Here is a 26,841-nt window from a genome sequence, read left to right as displayed (position 1 = left end):
TTGTGTTGAAATAAAAATTTCTTATAGTTCTTTGAGAATTAAAAAATAATAATTTAAACGCTCAATCAATGCTCCTCAGTCCTCAGAGCTTTTGAAGCTTCAAACCGCTCTATTGCTACAAATGCAGAAAGGAGAGCTCCACAACCTAGCTGTATAAAATTCAACACCAGAAGTCAGGGACGTAACTTCAAAGTCGGGGGCCCTCGGACGCCCCTTCAAAGTAGGCAGCGCCTTGTCATGTACGCGTTGTGGGTTGCCTAAAACAGTGGCTTCGGTGGGCCCTTTGACCCCGTGGGCCCTCGGACATGTCTGACCTGTCCTATAGGAAGTTCCGTCTCTGCCAGAAGTGTTTTCCATTACAAATTAATATATATCATTGCAAGGTTTTTACTTATTTTTATTTTTCTGTGAACCTGTCTGGAGGAAATAAAAAAAAATTAAACCTACTTAGGAAACAATAAGAAAAAAATCGCAGTAAAGATTTCATTATTTTTATTGCAGAAGACCGTAGCAACATAATTTGAAATGAATGCGATTTTTCAATAAAACCAAGACATTAGGCACAGTTACAAGAGAAAAATTATGAATAGTACTAAATGGAAACTTAATTAAACATCCCAGATGTTTCATCAGAAGCATGCATGTCTATGGGCGCTTCCAAGTGAAAAAACGCATGGTGTACAAGTTTGGGGGGTTTAAAATTCTGCTCTTTACATGGGTTTATTGTAAGCAATCAATCAATCTCCAATCTCACCCTCCACATTTACAAAATAACAAGCAACATTCACATTAGTATTGTTATCATCATCTTCTTTTGACCGTTTTAAAAAATAATCAACTGTGTGTTTTTACTAAGCATGGACATAATCAGCGTCACCACCTTTCTTTCTCATCTCTCTTGGTTTCTTTCTTTCAACTACGTTTATATCAATCAGTCTAAGCAAATCCAAATCCTTCTGAGCATTCGTGGATGGCTTTCAGAAGGTAAGACTTCAACTTGTCGTACGTTTCGTAAACAGGCAAATCCAATTGGTTGAAGCTGCAATGGAAATTAAAGTTGAGTACGTGAAACCAAAATCAATCCTTTATCAATAATACCAAGTGTGAGCTGAGGGGAGGCGATCAGTTGATCGGTCATCCCTGTGGATCTGGAATTTCTGGACTCCGTTCATGCCTTCCAATGCACCAAAGCCTTGCAGAGGCACCTTTGATGTTCCAGTAACAAACTGCAGGAATTTGGCTCTGTCCGCTTGATCGAATGAACGCAGCGCTCTCCAGAACCATTGAATCTAAAATAAATAAATAAATTAAGCTGGAACAAGTTAACTTGCAAATTCGAACCTGAAGGGATGTGCTTTGGTATTTGTGGTACTCTGTGTTAGCCTTCAAGTCTTCGATGTCGACATTAGGCAGGCCTGATATAAGCAACTCCATTTCTTGCTCATTGAAGATTGAGATCAGTTTCTTAGGGATGATGTCATAGAATCCTTCCAAGAAAGCGTTCAATCTGAAGAAAAACGTAACAATTAATGACCCTTTTACAGGAATTTAAAAAAAATTTACTGTTTTTGAATTGCGCCAGTCATTTTCATCTGGCAAACCATGCTAATGTAGTCCATCTTGTTTGCCTCAGTGACGGCCACGTTGCGGCCATTAGGAATCAAGTCCCTGACTTCGGTCACTCCAAACTCCTGAACTTCAGTGCTGAAGGTGAGGTCGTAGCCAAGATCACTGACGTTGTGCTCCATTAAGTATTCCAGGCCCTTGTAGAAGCTGTAGTCCTCACTCTCCATGTCTGTGTACTTGACTTGCTTGCTGAGGATATGTTTGTAGAAGGAGCGTGTAAAGTAGCACTCGAGCAGTTTATTGTCGTAGATTGCTTTGGCTGAAATAAATTTGAATTTATTAGAAATCCCAAATTAAATTTTTATACTAACCAATGACTCTTCCCACAAACTTGAAGTAACTCAAGTGGTTAGGGTTGCAGTGCGAGGTCGAGTTGATCATGTAAGTGACACGGTCACCAGGGGAGGTGGTGAACAGGGCGTACATGGGGTTGAAAATTTCTCGAGAGATGATGACGTACCATTCTCTCAGCAGACCACCTGCATCCTGACCTTCTTCACCTATAACAAGACAAAATAATTGATTAATTTTACCATTCCTAAGATTTAGAAATGTCAACAACAACCTTCAAACACAATGTAAAATCTGTTTTTCCAGTCTTCAGATGACCTCCTGTGCAGCTCTCTGAATGAATCCTCAAACACGTTGCTCCTCCTAACGTGCACAGCCAGCTCCTCCCTTCTAATGCCTTCGTCAAGTCTGTCGAGTTCAGTCCTGAAGTAACGCCGCTTGACATCAAAGTCAAGTATGCGCGTGTGTTGTGCCAAGACAGAGAACGGACCGTCAGCCAGATGGGTGTTGGTTTGGCGCAAAATTTGGTTAAGCACAGTGCGGTGCATTTCTGGAAAAATAATGATAAAGATATTGGATTTTGTTTTAGATAATACAATAATAAAAATATTACCTGCAAAAGAGAGGAACTTGCGCATGTCTGGTGACAGATTGGCCGACTCGCTGGCGCTCTTGGCCTCTGCAGATTCAGCATTGGCAACTTCTTGTGAGGCTTGAGGCTCTGCAGTTTCTGCTGCAGTTGCCGTATCTTCGCCAGTCGTTTCATTTGCAGCGTCTTGCTGCTCAACTGTTTGTGTTTCTGCAGGTTCAGTTGTGGCCGCTGCATTTTTGCTATCCTCAAGCGACGAGTGCACATAGAAGAATGCTTCAACCGCAGGCTAAAACATAACGCAGAAAAATGTTGATTACTCTTTATCCTGATACTATTTAATTTCTGAAAATTACCTGCAGTATCAATACAGCATGTTGATCCTGATTGTTTTCGAGTTCTGTAAGACACTGGCTGAGGACGTCCCAAAGAGAATCCAGTCCCAATTCTTGGCTGAGCGGAAGCGACTCCTCTCGTGGCGTTCCGTATTCTGGCTTGCTGAAATCTACTTCCTTGGTCTGACTTGTCGAAGATGCAGTTGCTGGAGGTGCACTGACTGATGTTACCTCTCTCTCAGCCTGAGGCTCGTAGTCTTCCGTGTCCTCCTCGCTACTCGAGCAAACAACCTCAGTCGTCACAGGGACGAAAACGTCTGTAAAATACCAATTAATACTTATTCACCTATAAACAACCAAATAATAATTACAGCCAGGATGATTTTGTAAGTGCTTTGATCCCTTCTTGTTGTACTTGCTGCGCAGGTCAATGAGGACCTTGAGTAGGCGCAGGAAGGATGACTGGCTCGAGGTTTTGCTGGTGAGGAGGGCAATTGAAGGCAGCTGAAGGTCGTGGCTGGTGGTGGCCGAGACTTTGCTTGGCGCATTGACAATCACAGTAGAGTTGGTGAACCTGTCAGCCAGTTTGCCTTTGTGAATGCGGTCATTGCGCAGTTCATCATCACCGTCGCCTTTGTCACTCTTTTTGGTCGGACTGGTGCAGTGCTGCTTCAGTTCGCCTAACAAAATGGAAATGTCGTTTTCAACTGTGCAGCCAATTTGCTTGACACCATCCATCAACAGTTTGATGACCTAGAAATAAATTGAATAAGTTTATAACTATTCAAAACACCTGCAAAGAATTATAAACTACCATGTCTTTTGTTGCTTCTGGGCCACGGCAGAGGTTGTTCAAGAAAATTTTAGCGTTCTTCAGGCCATTTTCCAAGCATGTCTTGCCTATGAGCACATCGATGAGGAGCTTCAGGTGCCTTTCGGGAATATCCACCTCCCTAATGTAAGTGGGAATGTATGGATAGTGGCCTTTTGGTGTGCCCTTGGTGTTGACGGAGTATTTGGGAGGAACTTTCAACGCTCTCAGTCTTGTCGAGTACTGAGCAAACTGTCTGGTTGGAGATGAAGCACGGCTCTCCTCAGACTCTGTTGTAGGAACCTGTCCATCTCCAGGAATGATGTTAACACGAACAGCGCATTCGTTCACCAAGCCTGTTGAGACTTGGTACAGCAAGCAAATGGTACTGTCAATCAACTGCGGACTGCGCAGAATCAGAGGGAACGACAGGAACGGAACAAAGCGACGGAAATGGCAAGTATCCATAAATGGAATCTGAGATTCATTCTCTGTGCTGTGCTGCCACTTGTGAAGGCTTTTGCTGTTCTTCAGCGCACTAACCGTGTCTAGCTTTATCAGGGTTTCCCAGAAGTCCGGCTTTCCAGGTGCTGCGTCCTGTGACCCTGAACCCTCAGACTTCGGAGAGTTGTGATCCTTGAATCTATTGATAGCATTAGATTAGAGTTGCATTTGAAGATAAGCATTGTGATTTTACCTGTGGGGCAAGAAGTATTCTGGGAAGGCCTCTCCAATGAAGATCAGTGTGTCCAACACTCTGTTTGCCACTGAAGATGCAGCCTGAGGGTGAATGGAAATGCTGCAGTTGGGCGACCTCTCACCATTGGCACTTCGCTTGCCCAAGGACGGCCTTTGAATGTTGAAGACGTTGGTCCTTGAGCCCAAGGCTGCATCCATGGTTATGTTGAGCCAAGCAGGAGTTTTGCTAATACTAGAAAATTTGTAAGAGGTTGCAAATCTTAAAAGAAAAATAAACTTACGAGCTCTGCCTTGGTTTGGCAAACAGGGACGAGTCAGCAAGAGATGCCTCGTAGCAATCATTGCACATTTCTAAGATGGATATCAAAGACTGGAAGGAAAAATTTTTAATTACATAAATTTGCATTTTCTTAAGTTTTCATTACCCCAATGACCCAATCTCTGGTTTCAGCATGCCAACAGAGATGTCTCAGGACCCTTTGCAGTCTTGTTATGTTCAATTTTGGATCCTCTATGAAAAGAAGAACCAGCAGACAGGTAATGGCCTCCTGGTCCAACACCTGTTTTCCTTTCCATCTATAACAAAATATTGTATTATTTTCCTGCTGCATTTTTAAACAAAATTAATATTACTTTGTGAGATACGAGCAAGCAGTCCTGAGGTTATCAGTGTTACCAGGAGTTGAGCGGCTCCATTGGCCCCAAGCTCTAGGCGGTACAGACGAAATGTAGCGACTAGGCATTCGTCCTTCAATAATTCCTACTTAAACAAGAGTTACTCAAAGAAAATCAGGAGACAATAAAAAACTAACCAGAATTCCTGAGAATAGAGGAGAGGGTGTTGTTGCTCTGGCTGACGTGGTTCAAGAAACGTTCCTGCATAATTTGCCGATTTCTTGCCTCCCAATCTCGTCGCAAAGTCTGAGCCTCAGCAGCCAGCTCTGGTGGCAGCACAGAAATTTGCGATTCTTCCATGTCTGTCAAAATCTGTAATTTTTAACGATAAGTATCATAAATATCATCACTTGAGATCATTGAGTTACCGCTTGTCTCAAGGAAGAAGGCAGATTTTGGAAGAACGCAGCAGCGTCTACAGGGTCATTTGGATTGGCAGCTGCAGCAGCACGCCTTTGCTCTTCGAGTCGTTGCTGAGTGAGCACCTCTTCTTGAATGTTAGGAGGAAGAGCAGCCAAGAATTCTGGATTCACTTCGAGGGGTGTTTCAACATCCGCAGTTTCCTGCGGAGCGGTTCTCGCTCTTCTCAATCTTTGGAGTCTAAATTTTTAATAATAATCAGAGACAATAAATACTTGGCTTAAAAAATTTATAAAAAAAAGTATGTGAAGAACTGAAATGAGCAAATACCTTAGTTGTTCAGCAATAACTTCTTGTCTCATTTCCTCAGGCAGGGCAGCAAGGAAAGAGGGATCAACACCTTCTGGCAATTCAGCTTCAGTTCCGTTTGAAGTGGACGCGGTTGCTGACGTTGAACTTGTTCCAGGAGTCTCCCCAGTTGAAGTGGTTCCAGGCGCTGCCTCAGCAGATCCAACGGTGGCTTGGTCAGATGTGGCAGCAGCGCCACTCTCACCAATGTTTTCAGTTGGTCTGGCACTACCGAACCAGGAGTTGATGGTGTCATAATCCAAAGGCTCGTAATTAGAGGCCTGCATTGATTCCTCGTTTGAAGCTCTCTCCTCTACAGCCACAGCTTCAGCATTGTTCTCCGTTGGGGGAGTCACAAGCTCCAAAACTTTCTCTGCAGCTGGAGTACTTTCTTGTTGGTCCATTGGCGACACTGCTGAATTGTCGTCAGTGTTGCTGGAAGTTGTGTCATCCTTGGCAGGCTCAACCTCACTTTTTTCAACATCAGTAGGTGGTGGACTTGTGTGCATATTTTCACTAAAATCATTTTCTGTGTTCTGGCTAGCAGGCACAGGAGTCATTGGACTTGCTGCCGAGAGCTCATCGCGTTGACCAACATCACAGGAATCAGTAGGTGTTAGTGAGGAAACTGTGTTTTCAGTCTGGGTTTGCTCGTGCTCTGCAGGAGCTGATTCAGAAGGCGGCATTTCGCTTGTGGTGGAGTTTGTCTGGTCTGTATCGGTGGAGGTGAGGGTCTGAGCAGTGCGGAAAACTGTGTCTACAATATTGGACACCTCCGAGGCAATTAACTGCAGATCTTGCAACTGACTGCTTGGCGCTGACGCTTGTAGGGCAGCAGGTTGCTGAGGAGGAGTCTCGGATGGCGTTGTTTCAGTCTCCATTTTATCTAAAGTTTGCATCATTAAATATACAGGTAAACAAATTCAAAACACAAATTACCCTTGACGGCTTCAGACGATTTTGATATCTTCAAAGCTTCTTCAGCAAGCTTTTTCTTTTTTTCAGTCACATCTTTGTCTCTTTGCTGTTCCAATTGCTTGACAATTTTGGAAGCTAAAACTATAATTCCAAGTTGAAATAATGAAAGCCTACAAGAACACAAAGTATTTACCAATGGAACAAGCTGGCATGGAGTCGCCATCTAACAATTTGCCCTCTTCATTCCACCAATGAAGCGCATTTGGAATGTTGTTGGCAGTACTGGCCAAATTGGTGCCAAACAGGTAAGCACCCTAATAAAAACTCATAAGAAAAATGGTATTAGATTATATATTATTTTCATACGGTGTCCTCTCCATCGTCTTCATCTAGAAGGGTCAGAGACTCTATCACAGGAAGTGGTCCATGCCTGGATTCACCAAGGCTGAGAGGCTCTGGTCCTAAAAGTCTGTTAACAATTCGAATTCTTCATGTTTATTTTTCAACAGGCTGTCACATTTCACTTCTCACCTCTGCAGTATGGCTGGCCCTCGGGAGTGCAAGTGGGCTAAATAGCGCCTCTGGAGGCTTGACCGTTGCGACCGAGTTGCGTTCTGGCGTTGCAAACCACCAACATTATCACTGTCAAGTGAGCCTCGAAAGGCAACCAGAGGATTTTGCTGCTGTTGACCATGGTGGTGGTGGTGAGGAGGGTGGGCGTTGACCCCAATATTGAGAAAACCGGGAAGATCATTGTTTGTGACAGCATCTATAAATGAAAAAGTTATCCTCCGAGTACCTGAATAGATAAATATTTATACAAAACAGTCGATGTTGCAAAAGAAAACAAAATGTAAAAACTATCATTCAAAATAAGCAAATTTTCGAACCTTCTTCCTCAGACTCTTCGTCCTCTTCCTCTTCTTCTTCATCATCATCATCGATATCATCCTCCTCTTCCTCATCTTCGTCCATTTCATCATCTTCCTCCTCGTCCTCGTGATTGCCGCCATGGTTATCTAGTGCAGAGGCAGCCGCAGCAGCTGCAGCTACAACAGCAGCAGCCGCAGCTGCAAGATTAGGAGCATTGCCACTTGATTCTTGGGGTTCTGGAGATCCACCCTCCACCGAACCATCTGCAGAACCAGCTGGAGAATCTTGACCTTGTTCTGTGTTGTTACCTTCTTCACGCTGTTCTTCGTCGTGGTTGTCTTCGTCATCATCGTAATTTGAGTCCGATTCCTCCCACTGACGGCTCGAGGGACTCTCTGGTGCATTCAAAGCAGCTTGGATCTCATCATACAAATGAACATCCTACAAGAGAGTTATAACATTGGTCTTATTTACAATTTTTGAAACATACATCGCTGTGTGCTCGGTTCATGTTGTGCCTGGGTCTCTCATCACTCACTGAAAACTCCATGATGTCTTGCACGACACTGCCATCACGGGCAGACTCCATCAGATGCTCCATCAGCTCTTCTAAGCCCATGCTTTCGGATGTGCTTTGAGTGCGTCTGGATGTTCCTGAAGCAGAGTTTCCTGAAACGAAAAATAAGCAATCGATCTTATAAACTGAGAAAAGCAATTTTACTTGAGGTTTGAGAACCAGCATCTTGTCCAGCAACTTTGCTCTTCTTGCCGTCCTTAACAGTGGCAGGCGGATGGATCACTATTCTGGTCAGAGTTTCCAGAGGTTTGATTAGACCATTAACAGTAGCCTGTAGATTTGGACTTGAAAGGTCCAAGCTGTACGGGATTCTAGACAAGTCGGTGAGGATGCCCTTCCTTATCATGATTCGAACAATGCTGTTCGCAGTCACACTGAAATATAAAATTTTCATATAAATACTTGAGATAGAGATTATTTTTAATTATTCATTACTTGCAAGGGGGCTTGTCTACTGAACCCAGGATGGCGTATGGGCAAGGAGGTACTGGCGAGGGACAACTGTCAATCATGACAGAAATCAGGTTGCAGATCTCTTGGACTTCTGTGTGTTTGGAGTTTGACTCGGGCATGCTCAGGGCCCTGTGAAGTGCGGCTTTGACCTCCATCACAACATGCGTTTGGATATCACTTGAGAAGCTGCACGAAGCTAAAGCAGAGATCAGCATGCGCACCATGTTGTGGCACTCGAGGTCAGCGCAGGCGTCAAACAAATGCTCAATGATGTAGTGCACTGCGCTGAACGACTGTTGCTGCACACCCGTGGCAGCTGGATTTGTGGTTGGAGTGCTTCCCTCTTGCCGTGGTACAGGAGCACTACCCTCCTGACGGGGGACACTACCCTCTTTGGGATGCTGATAGTCAGCGATGATTTTTCCAACATGATTGTAAGAGCGAACGAGCTCCGCAAGGATTTTCAAGAGTGCCGAGCATGGCACCAGAGGCTTTCCGGTTTCCTCGGATGTTGGCCTTTTTCTTACAGTGATAGCCTTCTCCTCAGCATCCTGCAAGTGGAACTCGCCAAGAATGGCGCCCAGCTGGTTTTGAACTCGGCTTGGTGCTACAGCTGTAAGATTTCTGCTCCGAATGCTATGCCTCACCGAGGAGGGTGGAGGCGGGGGAGCGGAAAATGTCCTTTTGTTTGGTTTAGTGCTAGTGGAGGGAGTCTCCTCTTTCTCTTTGTTCTTGTCTTTTGATTTAGAGCTGTCACTTGCTTGGGCCATTTGCTGCAGTAAAGCGTCAAGAAGTTCATTCACAACTGCTGCAGACAGGCCGTTATTCTCAGACATTGCCTTGTGTTTGACTGGCCCAGTTGTGCAGATGATGGGCATGTCTTCCTCTTCATCTAAAGAATTAGAGCAAATGTTAAGAAAAGTTCAATGTTAACATCAAATTACAACTTACTTCTGCGAGGGGAAATGTTGGTGTCTGCACGCAGACTTTCCTTGCAGAGCTGAAGGAAAGTTTCTGGGGCTCTGCACACAGCATTTCCGCAGATTCTTAGTAGGTAGAAGAGTTCTTTGTAATAGTGAGGTATGTTAGCCTGGGTTTTGGCTCTGAGCACCTTTTCCATAGCCAACTTGAGCACTTTTGGCTCCTCAACTGTGTGTCTGATGACAATGGTGATCAAATTGATGGCTCCCAAAAAATGGTGAAGGTTCTTGAGCATCAGCAGCTTCCAAATTCCACCATTCTCAAAGAAAATCTGTGCACATTTGTAATTTCTTGTTATGCGAACAAGTACTTTCATCATGGACTGCAGGGCATCTGGGCAGACAGGCACTGACAGGAGTTTGATGCAAGCCCTAAAAAGATACGGTATTATAAAAATTACTAGACACTTTTAATGTAATACACATACTTAATCAAAACCTTGGAGTAGATTTCTCCAATGCCCTTTATCTTCTTTTCGTCAGCCTTCAACTTCTCAGACATATTCTCTTCTGCATCACTCGGCTTTGGTGGAGACGAGTCAACTTCCATTTTCTTTGGAGAAGCCTCATTCTCTTCAGCTTCCGTTTTAGGTTCCTTGTCTTTCTTGCTATCAATAAGGCACAACATGATTGGGCGTCTGTTGCCAGTGTCATCATTGCACTAAAAATTGAGTTATTAACGATGTTGCCAATAAACGAAAAAGTTCAAAGGTTACCTGGTACATGGTGCTGAATTGCAGTGTGTACTTGCGCCTGCCATAGTTGATTCTTACACATTGCTCTCCACTCCAGTAGGCGTCGTTGATGATTTTATTGTAAGGGGCACTGTAAGTACACCATTTGCTGGTAGAGATGTCATACCACTTCCACTGGCGTCCACAAATCTGGAACAATATAATTTTAGTTTGCCATTTAGAATAAAAAAGTTCAGTTATCGTTACCTTGTGCATGGCATCCTGTCTCTCCAGGCTGATTGCCACACGCTCATACTGATCTAGGATTTGGAAAATTGGGCCCAGCCACTTCGGCGTGGACTCGAATGTTATGTGCGGCAAACAAGGGCTCATTAAGGCAATCAGCTGCTCAATGATGCCTGTCTCTTCCATGGCTACACAGCTAGGGATTTTCATTTCCTCAAACAACAATGAGAAGAACTTCAACAGGTCAGCAGTTCTACCAGACTCTCGAGAGTCTGATTGGATGATGAGATATTTCTTAGAGTCTGTGACATCTTTCACTTGCTCCAGGAATAGCTTGATGCACTCGGAGGTTTCTCTTAGAATAGTGTTCAGCATTTGCTTCCTGAACTCCTCGCCGTTCCTCTTGGCAATCATCACGAGGAGATCACACGCCTTCAATGTAGCGGAGCTGTTGATTGTGTCCAGCATTTTAAGGCAAACCTCAGGTGCAGCCATGGTGAATTTGTAAATTTCCTCTTTTGTCAATGGCTCTGGTTTCTATGAAAAATATGTAAAATCAACATTATATATATGAGCATAAAGAGCCCCCAAAAATATTTTACCTGCTCTGCAGCTGGGATTTTTTCAATTGTCTTAGCACCTGCGGACTTATCAGAGTTCTCTCCTAGCGACATAGCAATTGCTTGGTGCATTTGGTCTTCCTCGGAAACATCAATTTCCATGCCCTAGATAAGTTAAAAATTTAAAACACGTAAGAAATATCTAAACGACAATATTTACCATTGACGGGGCACTCAGCAAGTACTCAGTAGCCTGCTCTACAGTAGGAGAAATTCTGAGAGCCTGGATGGACATGGCTCTTGAAAATCCCATGTCAATCAGACGGTTCAAGTGCTCAGCACTGACCTCAGGCTCGACTTCAGCAGAATTTGTGGCAGTTGTTGTTGAGCTTGCACCGACTGCTGGAGCCACATCCTTATTTTTGTCCTTCTTTAGCTCATCCAGAATCTCCTCAGATTTCAGCACATGTTGCCAGATGTGCAACATCAGTGGAATGACGTTAGGTGATGACAGAATCTGACTTCTCGGATCAAGGTTCCACAAAAGCATGAGGGAGTCAAATGCAAGCTAAAATAAATATAAAATCAACAAGAGTCTTTAAGAAGAAGGTTAAATAGTACCTTTTGCATATATGTGATGTACTCGGAGGGCTCGAACGGATGCGACAGTTGGCTGTTTGCCTTTACAGACAAGGAATGAGGCGATTCAAGCACAGACTTCGGGTTCACCAACTTCTCCAGTAGCTCAAGCCAGCTTTCCACAAACTCTGAGCAGATTGGCAGCCATGGAATATTTGGAGGATGGAAATTTGAAAGCACGTATTTCTCTTTGACAATATCCACCATGCTCACATCGGCACACAACACCCAGCGGAATGTCCTAATTTTATTTATTTATTAGCAATCCTAATAGATTGGTTTGAAGAACTTACTCAAAAAATCGCAAATATCCTCCGTTGGCAATGAATTCGTTGAGCATCAAGTGATATGGGGCTCTCTTCTCATCAAGCAGCATGGGAGTCACAAACGTGATTGAAGAAATCAGGTATTTCACACTGCATAAAAGTTTATTAAAACTGCGTAGAAAATAGGATTAAGTCACTCACGTCAAGTAGTCATATGGGGCTTGTAGGAATTTTTTGTACCACACAGCATTCTTGATAACAGCACCCAATCTGGTGGCCACAGCACATGACTGGGCAGTGGCAACAAAAGGAGAATTGCCTCCAGCTTGGCCACGTCTTTGCCTCAGAGGGGTTCCAACACACAACTGTTAATCAATTATGGTTAAGATATTCAGAAATAATTTATTGCAAATGATTTACCTTCACCAAAAACGAGAAGAAATCTGACATTGATTGTCTCAATCTGATCGTAGGCTCAACAAGCTTTGAAAGGTTGGATAACTGAGCGTCTGAAAGGCCAGATGATTTTCCCAAGGTCTGCATTCTCGTCTCTTTTCGAAATACTTCTGGGTAACTGTCTTTGTCCGAAGAGTTAGAGTCAATTTCGGAAATGAGAGACTTGCTACTCGACTTTCCTTTTGTGACCTTTAAAATAATTATGGCATTTTTTTAACATTTCAAATTGCAACATAATTAATGTATATTAGACTTACAGGTACATCATCAGCACTTGCCAGTTTGGGGAGATCTTCTTTGCCAAAGTGACCAGTAATGTCAAAGTTTTCGTTGCTTCGAAGCACAAGTAGGGCAGTGCTCTCCCACACGATGTGATCGTAAATGACCACAAGCTTGTCGAGCACTTTACTCCCCTCCTGACAGCCCCACATACTCAAGTTGAGCCCTCTAATGTCAGCCTGTGCTGTTCTGCAGACATGTGTGAACATGACCATAAAGTCATTGAGAGCTGCAAAAGCATGGATGGCAGGTGTTTGATCTGGGTAGGTGAAAGCCTCTTTGATATCAGGCACTGAAGAGAGTTCCTTCAATAGGACTGTGGAGGTCTTGATTTCGTTTGAGGAAACGGCATCTAGCAGTTTGTACAACCTCCTCAAAATAGGGTCCACTTGGCGGAACCCTTCACTGAGAACCTCCGATTCGTGAGACAAATTCTATAAAAGACGGGTTTTAGCATCTGCTATACAATCATTTCATTAACTCACCATGATTGACTTGCACACAGTAGACACTGCTTGGGAAGACAATTGCAATGTACAATCTACTGGAAGATTTGGGAGCCCAAGCAGCGAAATAAGAGGCTTTAGACCTCCTTGCTCTTTGAACTCTCTAACGTGATCATCGGTAGAGTTGTTGCTCAAAATCGAGTCCACAAATTTCATCTGAAAAAAGGAAATACTTAATATGCAAGGCAAGGTCTTGTTTTTTAAATGTACCACATTGACTATGTAATCAACTAAGGGAACAGCAATCCTCTCCTGGCCCTCCTCAATGGGCTGCTCTTCTTCACCCCTAGATTGCGTATTTTCATCGTCGTCCTCTTCCTCTTCATCATCACTGCTGCCACCCCTAGAGCCACTGCGGAGCATTGCCGCTGGCACTTCTTGCTTTTTCTGAGGCCTCCAACAAACATACTTTGGGTCAGTTCCCAAGTTGCAAAGCTCTTGAAGCAGCTGGAAGAAATCAGATTTATTAGTACATTAAAATATGAATGGTTTTTATTTTAATGATTTGTTTCATATTTAGTTTTTATGCTTAGTTTTAAATTCATTTTAAATTTTTAAAGTAATGTAATTTTTGTTTTTAACATAAAAAGTGTGATCTATTTATTTCGGCATCAATTTGTTCAGTAATGCTCACCTTGATGATTGCCAAAGTTGCATCTTTCTTCAGACTTGGCTGGTGTCTCATCAATTCATCCATAGCGTTTCCTAAATTAGAGGCAGTATCTCCCATTGGATCAGAGCTACGTCTTCTGCGCATAGCAGCTAAGTATTTTGGAGACAGAAGAACTTTGAACATTTGCTCAAAAGGACAGCACTTGACAAAAGCTGCCAAGCCTCTGGCGTTCAGACACAAGGCGCTGAAGACATTTGGCAGAGATCCTAAAACTTCTCTTGTGGCCGGAACTTTCCTCACAAGCAGCGCATGAAGCATCACGTCGGTGAGACCGTTGTCCTGCAGAGAAGTCAAGAGGGAAGGCTCTTGGAAAACGTATACTGTGACCACGTCGGTTGCCAAGAGGAAGAGTGATGGTCCGTAATACTCAGCATTACTGATGATGTGCTTCAGCGTTGAAGGAAGAGAGCCGTCCATTACATGTCTAATGCTGTCTGAAAAGGTTGGGTCTTGAATGGCCTTTTTCAGGAAGTTGAGCATTGACTTCAGCAAGGCTGCTCGCTGCGGCAAACAGTGTAGTGGACTGCCTTTGGACAGGCTAGGATCCATGAGGCGCACTGGACTAGCCACTTCCTCATTGTTCTCAGGAGATCTGGGCGAATTCTCAACAGAGCTTTCTCTGCTGATGTCCATCATGCCCTCTTGATTCTGATTGCTGCTCTCAGGTATGATTACAAACGGTTGTTCCGTGCGACAAATGTTTACTTCACACTGAGGGACAAATATATAAAATATAAAAAATAAATTAATTCTATAAAAATAAATGGTTACCTCAAGTCTGTTGATGAAGGTGTTGAGACCACCGTGCACTTCAAATGACTGCATGTCGGTGTTGGTCATTAGATCGATTACACGAACTGCTCTCGTAACAAACTAAGAAAGAGAAAACAAAATTAGTTTGTGCAAACCATTACAAACAATTCATCAATTTTCTAAATTTTGATTATTGTTAGTTCTTGTAAGGTTATGTTTGGTTTTTGAGTTAAGAATAAAAATACTTTTCTAATATACAAAAATATCTCGGGAAATAACTTACTGTAATGTGTTCAATTTCACTGCCAGGCCACTTGATGACTTTCAGCAGGCTCTCCATCATGTTGCAAGAGACTAAAGCCTCTCCACCTGGCTCATAGCTGGCAAGGTGATACAAGAAACTGAACAGGGCAGTTGCTAAAGGCAAAGGGAATGTCGACGGTGGAACTGCAGTGCTGGTGCTGCTCAACAGTTGACTGTCACTTTGGGGTGCGGCAGTCAATGCTTGAATGCAGGAACGCACAAGCACGGGGAGGAATCCATGGTAGGACGAGGCACCAGTCACATCTATGATTGTGTTGAGTCTGCAGTTCCTGGAGAAGCTGCAATGATAATTATAGTTTGATAATAAAAAATAAACGAGTCTTCGAGATTGAAACTATAAATTGTAGATAATTTATTTTTAAAAATATGGAAATAAATTTGCATGGACGATTTTGAGATTTTATATAATAATGATATGAAAACAGTCTCTGATAAATATACACAAATGTCGCAAACCTTGACATGTGCGGATTCCGGTCCAGGTGGATGATTGCTGTGAGCGTTCGAAGGGCAGCTGCCTTGATTTCCACCAACGCTGGATCCTGCATCTCCAAGACTTCCACGATTTCCTCGAGCAAATTGCTGTACAGCAACTGGTGCGCATTCTCCATCAGAGCATTTGAATAGATGAGCACAGACAAGGCCTGCAGCCGAACTTGAACGCACTTCAGACGTCCAGCCAAAGTTCCAAAGCAGTGCGCCAGTCGCAAATGGGTAAAAAGCAGGACCTGACAAAGAAAAAGATAAAACCTTGATTTTCACGGCCTTGAGTTTAAATCACCTGTTTATCTATAGGCACATTGTACGTAGAGACAAGGTCTTCCATAATGACTCCGAGAGGCTTGTTTATCTTGTCCACGTCGTCCAAGTGGATTGTGATGATGGTGTTGCTTGAACATGAGCTCTTCATGTACTTCTGAAACTTGGCTTCATTTTCAGTAAGGGGGTTGTTGAAGTACTCGAAGTGAAGCGAAGTGGCTCCAGCAGGGAAATGCTGAAAGGAATGTCAATGAAACTAATACTCTTATTCTGAAAATTTCAAACTCACAGAAGTTGGAAGATCTCTGCAGCAGTCTGCTAGGCCGTACCCATTTTCCTTACCACCCCAGCTCTAAAATCAGAAAAATTAGCAAACAAAATTCTAGTGGCTTTTAGTGTTACCTCTGCCAAGTGAGTGAGCCTTCGGATTATTCCGTACTTCTTTCCAGCATTCAATCTGGGAATGAAATTGCTTCTCTTGCTGAACATGTAGAGTAGATTTAGAACTGCCAGGGTGACGTTCATATCACTGGACGACAGCAAGGTGATTAGATGCTCCATTGAGTTGTACAAGTGTCGTGAAAATGAATGTTCAATCAGCAAGGTGGTGAAATGCAACACGCATAGCAGCAAATCTTTCAGCTAAAATTTATTTAAATCATTGTTATTAGCATAACAAGTTTAAATTTAATCTTCAACCTGTTGGTTTTCTGGTTCGTCACATGCTATCAACCAGGAGTTGGGTGTGGTGGCCCTCTCGAGGACGCCATCGCAGATGTCCAGGATGTCTGTCCAGTGGAACAGTTCGCACTTGCCAAACGTCCAGGACTCGATCTTGCGCAGCTCCTGCAGCAACTCATTGTCGTCTTTGCAGGAACGTAGCGTTTGAATCAGTTGTCGGCACTCCAGAGGCACCTCCGAGGGGCTTTTCTTCAGTTTGGTTCTGTCGATTTTCATCGTGAACACCTCTCTAGTACGAAAGGGTCAGTTTCTGTGAAAAAATTAATCAAACTTGGTTAATATTTTAGAATTATTTCTTTTAAAATAGCAAAGGATAAGGACAATAAATAAGGGAAGAATATTGCAGAATTCTTTCATAATCAGTAAAATAAAATGCATAAAGTGACTGACTTAGTTGCCATGCTATGAAGTGTTAAAAGTTCATGGTTGATCTGGTGCCTCTGTTGAACAAGAATGTGAAATATGCCAAAAGTGCAGTTCGTCAGCAATGCCAGCAATTTATTCAATATTCAAGAGTTAAATTTCATGGAGGCAGTAATCTTGCAATTATTTAACATTTATTCTAGAACAATGGTAAATACTACCCCTGATGTGTACATAATTAAAAAAGTTAATTCCTCTGCGAATTTAAAAAGGCCATGTATTTTTTATACGTGAATACTGGAAACCAATATTTTGATTCACAGCTAGCAGTTTAAACTTTATCAACGATGTAAAGTGCCAAGGCAATTGACTTCTTGCATTTTATGACACAAATAAATCGGACGAATTTATCGGCACCAACGTTGCAATTTGAAAAATTCTTTGGCAATTTTACCGCAGAATGCTTATCATCTCTGCTCAAGGAATAGATCTACACGATTAAAGAACGGGTTGTTTCAGGATGCTCATCACAATTATTGCCTAGGTTTGCGGCACGCTGCTAAAATGCGAAATGTAAGCCGTGGTGTAAATTTCGAGAATCCTGTTTTGCTTTGCTCATCGCCATGATGCGAATCGAGCGAACAAGTTGGGGGCAAGAATTCGGCGTGTGGGGCCAAATCTGGGCAACAACTTTCACTCACCCTATTCAAGATCAGATTAACATTTTTTTGGTCCGAGGGTTAAGCTCGATGACCGCTTATTTAAGTGCAAATTCGATTTGTAAAAATTATTTCGTTCTCTAATGGCCACAACAGTGCGTCATGAAATAAACGAGTGTGGAGAACTACCGACGCGCAACCTCGTAACAATCAACGAAACCAGTTTTACTTCCGAAAGCCTTTGAATTCGAATGGCGGGACACTTATCAAGAGTAAAATATCGAGAATCTCACATAAAATCCGAATAAATTTACCAAATTTGAATTCATCATCAAATTTTCTTGATAATCGGCAGAATTAATTTGTATTTTAAGTATAAACCACGGTTCACGTAAAATTCTTTGTTTTTATCTTATTTAAATATGGAAAATAAAATCGCTCCTTCAAGGCACTGTTTAGCCAACTGCTGGGATAAAATGCTTTTATATAAATTTAATTCAGTAAGATTTGATCTTATTTTCTTTAATTACCACAAAAAAAGTATAAATATCAAAATTAACATAAAAAAAAATTTACTGAAAGCTCCTTTAATAAAAATTAGCATTGAACATTTGCTAATAAAAATTTATTTAGTTGGCTACTGCGCTGAACTGTTTTTGGGTTGTGCCCATTCCTATTTCTCACTGAAACCCATTGTTTTGGTGGTCGTCGTCGCCTAAATTTTTAGGTCATTTAGCACACCTTGTTGTTAGTTTCGGGCGCTTAAATCGGATAGCGAGCTGAAAATCTGATCGTGTAGTCAATGGTAAAGTGCAAGCAAGTGCGTCGCCGCTGCTTTGCAAGGGTCTAGTGCCTGGAGTTGGTCATGCTGCTCCAATGGACCTGTGCCAAACATGACCGTCAGTTTCTACTTTTGAACTGAAAAATTATATAACGCAATGGAGCTCAAAGTCTGGGTCGAAGGGATCCAAAGAATCATCTGTGGTGTTACTGAAAATACGTCGTGCCAGGTTAGTTTTCAGACGGGATGGCCCTTTTTTAAGTAGGTCGATATTAATGTCTTCTTTTCTCCCCCCAGGACATCGTTTACGCTCTGGCTCATGCTACTGGCCAGACAGGTCGATTCACCCTGATTGAAAGGTGGAGAAACAATGAAAGACTCTTGGCACCTAATGAGCATCCTCTAAAGGTAGTTTTTTGCATTAATATTGAATTTGTTATTCAATCATGCCAGTTCCATGGATGTATAATGTGTTAATGGTTGAGGCATTATTCTGAAACCGGATGTTTACATTATACAACTTCCTTTCAAGCGAATCACTGGCGTAATTCCCCCAATCTTTCAAACACCCTATAAGAATCATTAAAAAAATCATTTTAACTACTGAAACCCATAAAAAACTTAAAATTGTTTTTTTACACAGATTTTGAACAAGTGGGGCGAGTACTCGAACGACGTCCAGTTTGTTCTCCAACGAACCACAGCACCTAGTTCCTCCGACCAGAGTCCATCAAAGTTTGGCGGTTCGCCGACAACAATGGTCCACTCACCAAAGGATGGCGCGGAGCCGTCACGAAATATCAAGAAGTCTCTAACTATAAGCTCTGGCACTGGCTACCAGAATCACAGGATAGGGGTGGTGCAGGGAGTGCCTCAGCGGCAGCAACCACCACCTCAGCAGCAGCCGCAGCCTAGTCCCGACTCGTCATCTTCTGATCTTAAATCTGCAAGCCAGACCCAAGTAATATTGTGTTCGTTTGATCACATATAATTTATTTAATTAAATCTATTTTATTTCAGTCACCACCTCCGTACAGGGAACCACCGAAACCAACTCTTCCCCCATACAGAGCGCCTCCCCATCCTGCCACCTCCCCCAGGAGTACCCCCGATCCATTCGTGGATGATAGTTTTGACCGAAGCAGGTCAATGTCTGGTCTCTACAAAGCATCCGGTGCTAAGAGCCCGTCTCCGAGTCCAGTATCGTCTGCAATGCCATCAGTGCAGAATTCGATCAGTGATCTAAATCAAAGTTCGTCAAGCAAGATGTCTCGGAAGAGTGCCCAAAAGGTTTCTCAACAGGAGGAGATCGACAGTGGATTTGGAAGTGGTGAACCAAGTGCAAGCGTCCTTTTGACTCCGCAGTATAAGGAACTTATGAGACTGGTTAATCAGCAGCGAGAAAAACTTGGTTCCCTCCAGGCAGACTTAACAAAAGTAAAACAGGAGATTGATTAATTTAATCGATTCTTATTGCAAATTGTTTTACAGTACGATGCTGAGATTAATTTTTGGGAAAGCAAGAGTCGAGAGCAGCAGCATAAAGTAGAGTATTGTATGCAGGAGAGTTTGAGACTTCAAGAAACCAGCAAGATGCTTGAAGATCAGGTTTGTCCAACTACAAAATCCAATCTTAGTGATCTTACTGTATTATTTTAGCTAATGGCTTTGAAAAATATTGAGGAGGAGAAAGATATTTCCAAGCAGCAAGGAAAAACTTTGAAATCAGAAATAACCCTGTTGAGGTCCAAGCTGGCGAATTGTGAAACGGAACTTCTTCAGTGTCGTGTTAAAATCAGGTATGATTTTGTGTTTTATTTTATCTCCGTTTTATAATTTAGAGTCGTTTAGGCACTTGTTTGACGAGTTGAAATTGGAACAACGAACTGCTGCCATGGAGGATACGGATGAAAAAATCAACAGCAATCTCGAGTTGATGTCACAACTGGAAAAGCTGCAGAAGCAGGTCGAAGAAGCAAAGTCTGTCACTGCCAAGGATTTAGAGTCGGGAAGAAAATTGGATGAAGAGGTTGGCAGCTGAGATTTAATTTTTGAACAGCAATTTAAAAGTTATTTTGTAGGTTGAATCTCTAGAGAATGTCATAGGAGAAAAGAAGAAACAACTGGAATTGTTAGTTCAAGACATGAAAGATGCAAATTTGCACAGCCTTTCTATAGCTCCGTCATCCGACGAAGGCCTGCGGTCTTGTTTATTAGAAGGTACACAACTGTTTCATATTTTGCAAACTTTTTTTGAAAAGATTTTTCCTCAGGCATTCATCGAAGTTCAAGAAAAATGATTGGCTCTCCTAGACAGCTGGAAAACGCTGTACCGACAAGCAAAAACCCTCACGGAGTTTGGGTCTGAGTTTTTATGAATTTTATCATGACGAGTTCAATCATGTCGGCCATTGAATGTGGGGCTCTTAAAATGTGTAAATAATTTTACTAAGCTGAAGATCCCGCAAACACCAACAATCCAATACTCTAAAATTGATTGAATGCCAATAATGCAGTGTGATCTACCTTCTCTCGAACACTCGTCAAACCTTTTTTGGAAATAATTAATATTTCTACATTTCAAGCGCATTTTGTTGAAACTTTAGGCACAAATTTAATTTAAAGTTTTTCAAGGTGATCACATTTTGTATGATGCAAAAACTGCCAAAGATTGTTTGTTTCATGTCTAATGATTTGCTCTTCTAATTTCTTTGGCACCTGCCTACTTAGAAGCTCTTGCTTTTATTGGTCTTATAATTATTGTCTGAATATGAAATTGTACTCTTTGAATTATGACAATATCACCTGAGATGTGATCAAATCAAAATAGCTTAAACATTAATATTTTGTTTTATATAATAATTATAAGCAATTTATGAATCTTCGTAAAATACTATAGTGCTGCTTTAATTCTGCAGATTATGTACTATATGCATATTATTTATTATATATCATCGTACATTTTGAAGCTCTCCTGATTTTTTTATTAGCAGCTTTTATTGCCACAATCAATAGTGTCGAGAGTTACTGTAGTCAAGTGGGCCTACATACTTTTGTTGTACACAAATGTTTGAACATAATATCAGTTTTCTTAATTCTGAATATTATGATAAATTCAAAAGTCGGTGACACTTATTATGTCAAAAGACAATTTTACGAGTCAGTCCAGAGAAAGAAAATTGGCGTGAATTGTACCTATTTTACACATGAATGCTATATAATTATTTATAAAAAAGTATGTAACTATGCAGCAGTGTGAAAATATAATTTAAATATATAGTGTAATTTTCAGAAAGGTCCAATTTTTGAATTTTCATTTTTAAATATTGAAAGTCAAACCATTGAAATAAAACAATCAGTATTTATGCTAATTAATGTTTTCTGGTTGTATTTAACTATTTAAAAAAACAATCAAAATTAAATAAAATCTTGAGAGAATTTCTAATTTTGGGGTTGAAAACTGAATTTCTCTAATTATTGCAATTCTTTTAAATCAAGGTTTTAAATGTTAACGTGAGCTTTGGATGGAAGCCGCAAGGTGGCACATCGTCCTGTTTTGATTCCTTCCCGGCGACTCTGCTTATTTTGCTTTTTAGCAACACATACATGCGTTGTTTTCCTTTCAGTGGATGGAGTTTCAGCGTCCTGAATTTTTCACATTCTTGTCCGAATTTTTCCATTCATTCTTAAGATGGACCAGCAACGCACAAATTACGCTCCGCTCAGCAGGATAACAATTGACATGTCAAACTTTTTTCAAGACGAAAGAAAATCTTGTTGCAAGAGTCTCGACTACAAGTCATTGAAGAAAGTATCCGATTTGCAAAATTATCTCACCACGGAAATGGGCATCACCGAAGAAACGCAGCTAATGTTAGGAAACTCGATATTATTTGGCTCCGACGACCTTCGAGTAATTAGAGACGAAGATGTTGTGAAGTAGGTTGATTTAAAAATTATTCAAAATTATCTCCAAAAATTTAATTATGTATTAAATGCTAAATAAAAAATAAAAATAAATTCAGATTGATCCGGAGTAAATTTGGACGTGCTGTTGAGAATGAAACAAGAACTTTGGAAAAATTGAGAACAACAAGCGATTCCGTCGAATCTCCACCGAGTGTTGCAAATAATGTGGAATCTGATGCTAAGATTTCAGACCACGTATGTTTTACAAATGTTTTTTTATGTAAAGTATTAAATTTGTAAACTTTTTAAAGGAATTAAATGAAGACAATTTGGATGCTATGTGGCCTCTACCAAAGCGCAAGAGGACAAGAAAACGCCGAGGTAAAAAGAAAAGCGAAGAGCAGAGTGAAGAAGAAATTGTTAAGGTTGAAATTGTTCCTCCGGAGCCAAAGAAATTTCCAAGACGCCAGGAGAACAATTCCAATAAACGAATGCACATTAGGTTGATAAAAAAGTGATTTAAATTTTTTTTGTATAAATTAAATTATTTTTTAGATTTGACGATGACGGTCCTCTACCTAAGGCAATCTCTAATGGATACGCTGAGGTCGCTGAGAATAAGTACGACGAGCAGATGGAAGTATCGGAAATAGTTCCTCCAGAAGCTGCAGAAAAGCCAATAATTTTTAGGAGGGCTTTCAAACCAATTGAAGTTAAAGAAGAAAAACAAAACCCTTATGATTCCTACACCGATCAAAATCTATTCGATCTCCCTCCTGTTACTGAAACTCCGAAGGCCAACGAAATTATTGCATTTCGAGTAAAATACACTTTAATATATATCAATCATATAATTAATTATTTTTCTTCCTAGATGCTTTACATAAGTGAAAACTTTGTTCCTGAGCTCTCTGAGTGGTTAATTGGAAAAGTAGCTCCTGATGGTGATGCCCCAGAAGGTTTACTGGGATTAAATTTGCTTCGTAAGTTATCTTCTTGATAAATATTATTAATAAAAGCTTACTTTCTTAATTTACAGGAGGGAAAAACCCTAAGAATGAGATATGTTCAGAGGATAATGGCAGTGTGGAGAGTGAGGTTTTCTTGGTTGCTGCTTTCGAGGACTTGGCCATGCCAAGAATGTTGCCGCACGAAAACGGCAAGGTGTAATAAAATTATTAAATCTGGAAACAGAAAAACATTGATAAATTTATATTTTTATGATTTATTGATCTGATATTATGATAATAATTAAGAAGTAATATCTTGATTTGGTTTAAATTTAGTGAAAATTATTCTTTGACTGCAAGTTTTTTAACGTCCTGATTAAATAAGAAAAGTAAAATATTACATTAAAAATTTTAAAACGTCTAGTTGATTGCAAGGTCATTTCATGGAATAGAAATGTAATTCCTTGAAGAATTTTAATAATTGAATTATTTAATATAGAATTAAAATATTCAAAATACTCTCATTTCTTTTAATTCATTCGTAAAAATGATGTTCATTGATATGAATTAAAATAAAACAATACCTGGGCCGTTCAGTTCACTTAATTTGCTGGTTATACAATATGTATGTATATAATTTAGAAGGTCAGCAGTGCCGAATATATGAACGCCTTCAAATTCAATGTCACACAAGCGTCATGGTGGCACTATCAAGTTAGTTGGCCCTTCTCAAAAGTGAAACGCTCTTTGATCAAGGAAAATGTCTCACACGTGGCTCTCTTTTGGTCCGATTTTTGCAACGGGATTCTAATGTAACATCAATTTATTAAAAAAAAAAAAATCAGTTTTGATTTTTCTGTCTAGCCGAGGCAAAAGGAGTTTGCAGATGAGATACACTGTTCGGCCGCGCCTTCTGTTCCCCACGGTCACATTTGCAAATTTGCCAATGCGCTGACCTAAATTTTGTTCTACTTATCTAGCATTGAACCAGGCAAGAGCAGCGTTTTCAGCTGCCAAGGTCAAAAACGCGCATTTGCATTGACGGGCGAAGATGTTTGAAAGGCGCGCATATATACCGTTTTGGTTTTACATATGCAGCAAGAGGAATTGATTGTATTTCTACTAAAATTGTACGCGTCAATGAAAAAATCTGAATTCCAAATTTGATATCTTATATAATTTAAAAGAAAACCTTAAAATTTGCCCCGCTTTTTCCAGTTTTCAAGTGGAAATAATATAAATAAAAATTTTCATTTTAAATTTAGAACATTTCTATTTTTTTGTTTTAAATTTAATAAATTAAATTACACTCAAAGCCCAAGTTTTTTCAGACTTCACTTTCATCCAATAGAGCAAATCAATCGAAAGTGATGAACTTTCACCGCTGTGTGCGAACGTTTTTTTTTCCTTCTAATTTTGCACAATGAGACAAAACTGTGAGAACAAAAGCGCAAACCGCGACTGAGCGAGCATCCATCTCTCTCAGCACTCGAGCTTAGCGATCTGCAGAGGTGATTGTCCGCCGCTGCCGAAAGTACAGGGAAGACGCGGTGCATTTTTCGGTGCATGACCCTCTACACAAAAATATATAATTTATTACGCAACACTTAGTGAAAAAAATTTATATATACTTTGAAAAAAACGAAAGAGAAAAATGGAACATAAATGTGAAATTGGCCCTCGTGGGGGCAAGAATCATGAATATCATGATAAAATGATATATCTCAGTATCATGTGAATTGTTTTTCCTCATTGAAGGACTTGAGAGAGTTTTGGCATGGAAAATATTATGTTATATTTTTTATTATCCCTCTTGGGAGTGGCAAAGAGGGCAACCAACGCCGTAGGTTCTGTTGGAATTGGAAGTCCCAAAATGATTTTCAAAAACATGTTTGTATTTTATTAAAAATTAAAATACTATCATAAAGCATTTTAATATTTTATTTATGTACCAATTAAAAAAAAAATGTTTCTAGCAGTTTTCACATCACTTCTGCACAAAAACTGTGACACGAAGTGCATTCTTTTTTTCTAGAGACACATATTTAGAGTTTCCTGGCATCCAAAATCAGAATTGATAACGTTTGAACAAATAAATTCAAAATTTAATTCTGTCACAGTGGAATATTAAAAGCATACGTAAATTTACATTCTAGATTCCCTTAGAAAACAGGAAAAAAATTAGCGAATGAATTTAAAATTTTCATTAAAAAAAAAAACCACCTAAAAAATACATTATTTTTGGACACCTTCTTATACGATTGATATGATTAAAAAATCCGTGATAAAATATAATTAAATTTCAACTTATAACTGAAGAAAAAGCTGCTAAGCAAATCATTAAGCAAAATGAACTGTTAACATCTTGAATGTTGTTTGAAAATTTTATTTTGCATCAGACCCAAATATATAGTTCCAATTTCAATGGGAAAACTCTCTAGATGTATGATATATATTATTAAGTGAATTAAATTTTATAAGTCTGCGAAAATGGCCAATTCTTGAAACCTCCTACATCTGCAAGCTTTAAATTATAATAAATTTTTTTATAAAAAAATATTGCTATTGCAATGTTTGTTAAAATTAAAATTTTGTTGAGCGGATTGCAAACAACTGATTGGAGGAAATAATTATTGATACTGTTGTTTGTCTATTTGTCCAATATTTTCAAAAAATTTCATTTCAAGGAATAAATGAATTTTGGGTACTTTGAAACAATTGAATTGTTGGACAAAACGATTGAAAAGAGCTTTTCAATTTTTCCGAAACTTCTGAAATAACATGATTGTTTTGCTTTTGCGCACCAAAAGCATTTTTCGGGCTGTCTCTTGTTATTCACTGGCTCGTATCATCTTCCTCTTCTTAGGCCGTTTTCATCAGAGCACACATTCGGTGCCGGTCGGTCAGGCTGCGTGGATCGGCGCGGCCGCGCGCAGCTCTCGTTCGCCTCTCTCGATCCTCCGCACCTGACTTTTCTTGGTGCGCACGCTGCGAGCACACCTCGTGTGTCATTCCATTCCGCCGGTGTCCTCTGCTTGGATGCACCTTGCAGTACGTGCGCCAGCAACGCACGTGAGAGTGACTGTGTGTGTCTGTGCCATAGGACAGATTATTTCGTTTACCCGCGGGACACCGGGACGTACGTCATTCGAAGGCCCCCTCGGCGCCGAGTTGCAGTTTGCACATGCATAACAACAACAAAACCGTGTCAACTGATCGCACGCGTTGGTGGTGCTGCACCAACACCTAATAACACTTGGTCCGTGGGGAGTGTGGATTGCATCTAATTTGCCATGTTACGGGATCGCTGTTAAAGGACACCAGCAGGAGCCCAAGGTAAGGTTCTAATCAAATTTACATCACATAATTTTATTTGGATTTTTAGTTTATTTGTCCAAATTGCTACATTACATTTTGTTTAAATTCAATTGCTGAAATATTTTGTTTATTTTAAATACTGGATACAAAATTTTTTTAAGGGTCACCAGCCAAAGAGAGTCTTGTCGGCCTGTGCCCTTTTATCGTGGTGCAAAAGGCACAATTTATCTTTTAATTTGTGTTTTAGAAAAAAATCAAGAATCAATTAATTATTATTTAATTTTATTAACCACATCAAACGGTTCTATAACAAGAATTAGCGGAGCATCAATTTGAGTTATCAAATTAAAAATTCTAAATAAAAGATTTGTAGTCATTCAAAAAGCTTTAATTTATAAATTAATTAAAATAAAATTTTAATATTTAATTAATTTAGTTGAATAAAAAAAA

The 26,841-nt window shown here is 40.4% G+C and overlaps 4 protein-coding genes across 7 annotated transcripts in view; 3 read left to right on the top strand and 1 right to left on the bottom strand.

Annotated features, from left to right (window-relative positions):
• Positions 1-481: 481 nt before the first annotated feature.
• LOC132193161 (E3 ubiquitin-protein ligase HUWE1) lies at positions 482-17,616 on the bottom strand. Of its 4 annotated transcripts, XM_059613608.1 has the most exons (48): positions 17,476-17,616; positions 16,370-16,661; positions 16,073-16,312; positions 15,960-16,022; positions 15,693-15,905; positions 15,368-15,639; positions 14,871-15,189; positions 14,606-14,707; positions 13,796-14,545; positions 13,372-13,608; positions 13,141-13,317; positions 12,634-13,089; positions 12,341-12,565; positions 12,122-12,285; positions 11,948-12,070; positions 11,637-11,895; positions 11,236-11,583; positions 11,058-11,180; positions 10,477-10,992; positions 10,252-10,419; positions 9,964-10,196; positions 9,507-9,907; positions 8,538-9,447; positions 8,247-8,476; positions 8,016-8,194; positions 7,834-7,966; positions 7,543-7,701; positions 7,184-7,421; positions 7,019-7,139; positions 6,846-6,966; positions 6,674-6,793; positions 5,717-6,620; positions 5,395-5,626; positions 5,164-5,338; positions 4,985-5,114; positions 4,777-4,927; positions 4,633-4,721; positions 4,350-4,583; positions 3,656-4,295; positions 3,213-3,594; positions 2,863-3,158; positions 2,531-2,795; positions 2,192-2,467; positions 1,938-2,126; positions 1,564-1,885; positions 1,342-1,507; positions 1,099-1,289; positions 482-1,039 (listed from the first exon to the last, which is right to left on the bottom strand). In XM_059613608.1, the coding sequence occupies exons 2-48, from the start codon at positions 16,625-16,627 to the stop codon at positions 937-939; spliced, it is 12,603 nt and encodes a 4,200-aa protein (XP_059469591.1). In that variant the 5' UTR covers positions 16,628-16,661; positions 17,476-17,616; the 3' UTR covers positions 482-936. The 4 variants fall into 4 exon arrangements, with proteins under 4 accessions (XP_059469591.1, XP_059469588.1, XP_059469589.1 ...); XM_059613605.1 differs by having other exon boundaries at positions 7,543-7,966; XM_059613606.1 differs by having other exon boundaries at positions 4,985-5,111; positions 7,543-7,966.
• Positions 17,617-18,091: 475 nt separating this feature from the next.
• Positions 18,092-21,360, top strand: LOC132205705 (dynactin subunit 1). The gene is made up of 9 exons (XM_059634955.1): positions 18,092-18,443; positions 18,512-18,622; positions 18,858-19,175; positions 19,235-19,651; positions 19,706-19,822; positions 19,874-20,013; positions 20,066-20,243; positions 20,296-20,434; positions 20,488-21,360. Exons 1-9 carry the CDS (start codon positions 18,372-18,374, stop codon positions 20,580-20,582), a joined length of 1,587 nt encoding a protein of 528 aa, XP_059490938.1. The 5' UTR covers positions 18,092-18,371; the 3' UTR covers positions 20,583-21,360.
• A 447-nt stretch (positions 21,361-21,807) lies between these two features.
• Positions 21,808-25,001, top strand: LOC132205894 (uncharacterized). Its single transcript, XM_059635260.1, has 6 exons — positions 21,808-22,153; positions 22,240-22,378; positions 22,435-22,625; positions 22,679-22,943; positions 22,998-23,106; positions 23,163-25,001. The coding sequence occupies exons 1-6, from the start codon at positions 21,906-21,908 to the stop codon at positions 23,291-23,293; spliced, it is 1,083 nt and encodes a 360-aa protein (XP_059491243.1). The 5' UTR covers positions 21,808-21,905; the 3' UTR covers positions 23,294-25,001.
• Positions 25,002-26,090: 1,089 nt separating this feature from the next.
• The window catches only part of LOC132205935 (ecdysone-induced protein 74EF-like), a 75,235-nt gene continuing 74,484 nt past the window's right edge, over positions 26,091-26,841 (top strand). The window contains exon 1 of the mRNA XM_059635328.1: positions 26,091-26,409. The gene's annotated coding sequence lies outside the window, so the exon portion shown is untranslated. The remainder of the gene's footprint in view (positions 26,410-26,841) is intronic.

Source organism: Neocloeon triangulifer, unplaced genomic scaffold (assembly GCF_031216515.1).
Source record: "Neocloeon triangulifer isolate White Clay Creek 2 clone unplaced genomic scaffold, ASM3121651v1 ptg000003l, whole genome shotgun sequence".
Taxonomy (NCBI): Eukaryota; Metazoa; Arthropoda; class Insecta; order Ephemeroptera; family Baetidae; genus Neocloeon; species Neocloeon triangulifer.
The sequence above is the reverse complement of the archived record's forward strand: the minus strand, read 5'-3'. Positions and strand labels throughout refer to the sequence as shown.

Coding starts and splice junctions, on each gene's coding strand:
- LOC132205705 (XM_059634955.1), top strand. CDS start 18,372: ATGGAGCTCAAAGTCTGGGTCGAAGGGATCCAAAGAATCATCTGTGGT. Junction 20,014..20,065: donor CAGTGTCGTGTTAAAATCAG/GTATGATTTTGT, acceptor AGAGTCGTTTAG/GCACTTGTTTGACGAGTTGA. Junction 20,244..20,295: donor GAAGAAAATTGGATGAAGAG/GTTGGCAGCTGA, acceptor GTTATTTTGTAG/GTTGAATCTCTAGAGAATGT.
- LOC132193161 (XM_059613605.1), bottom strand. CDS start 16,627: ATGAAAATCGACAGAACCAAACTGAAGAAAAGCCCCTCGGAGGTGCCT. Junction 15,640..15,692: donor ATGTGCCTATAGATAAACAG/GTGATTTAAACT, acceptor TTTCTTTGTCAG/GTCCTGCTTTTTACCCATTT. Junction 5,339..5,394: donor CTTCTTCCTTGAGACAAGCG/GTAACTCAATGA, acceptor TAAAAATTACAG/ATTTTGACAGACATGGAAGA.
- LOC132205894 (XM_059635260.1), top strand. CDS start 21,906: ATGGACCAGCAACGCACAAATTACGCTCCGCTCAGCAGGATAACAATT. Junction 22,944..22,997: donor ACGAAATTATTGCATTTCGA/GTAAAATACACT, acceptor TTTTCTTCCTAG/ATGCTTTACATAAGTGAAAA. Junction 23,107..23,162: donor ACTGGGATTAAATTTGCTTC/GTAAGTTATCTT, acceptor CTTAATTTACAG/GAGGGAAAAACCCTAAGAAT.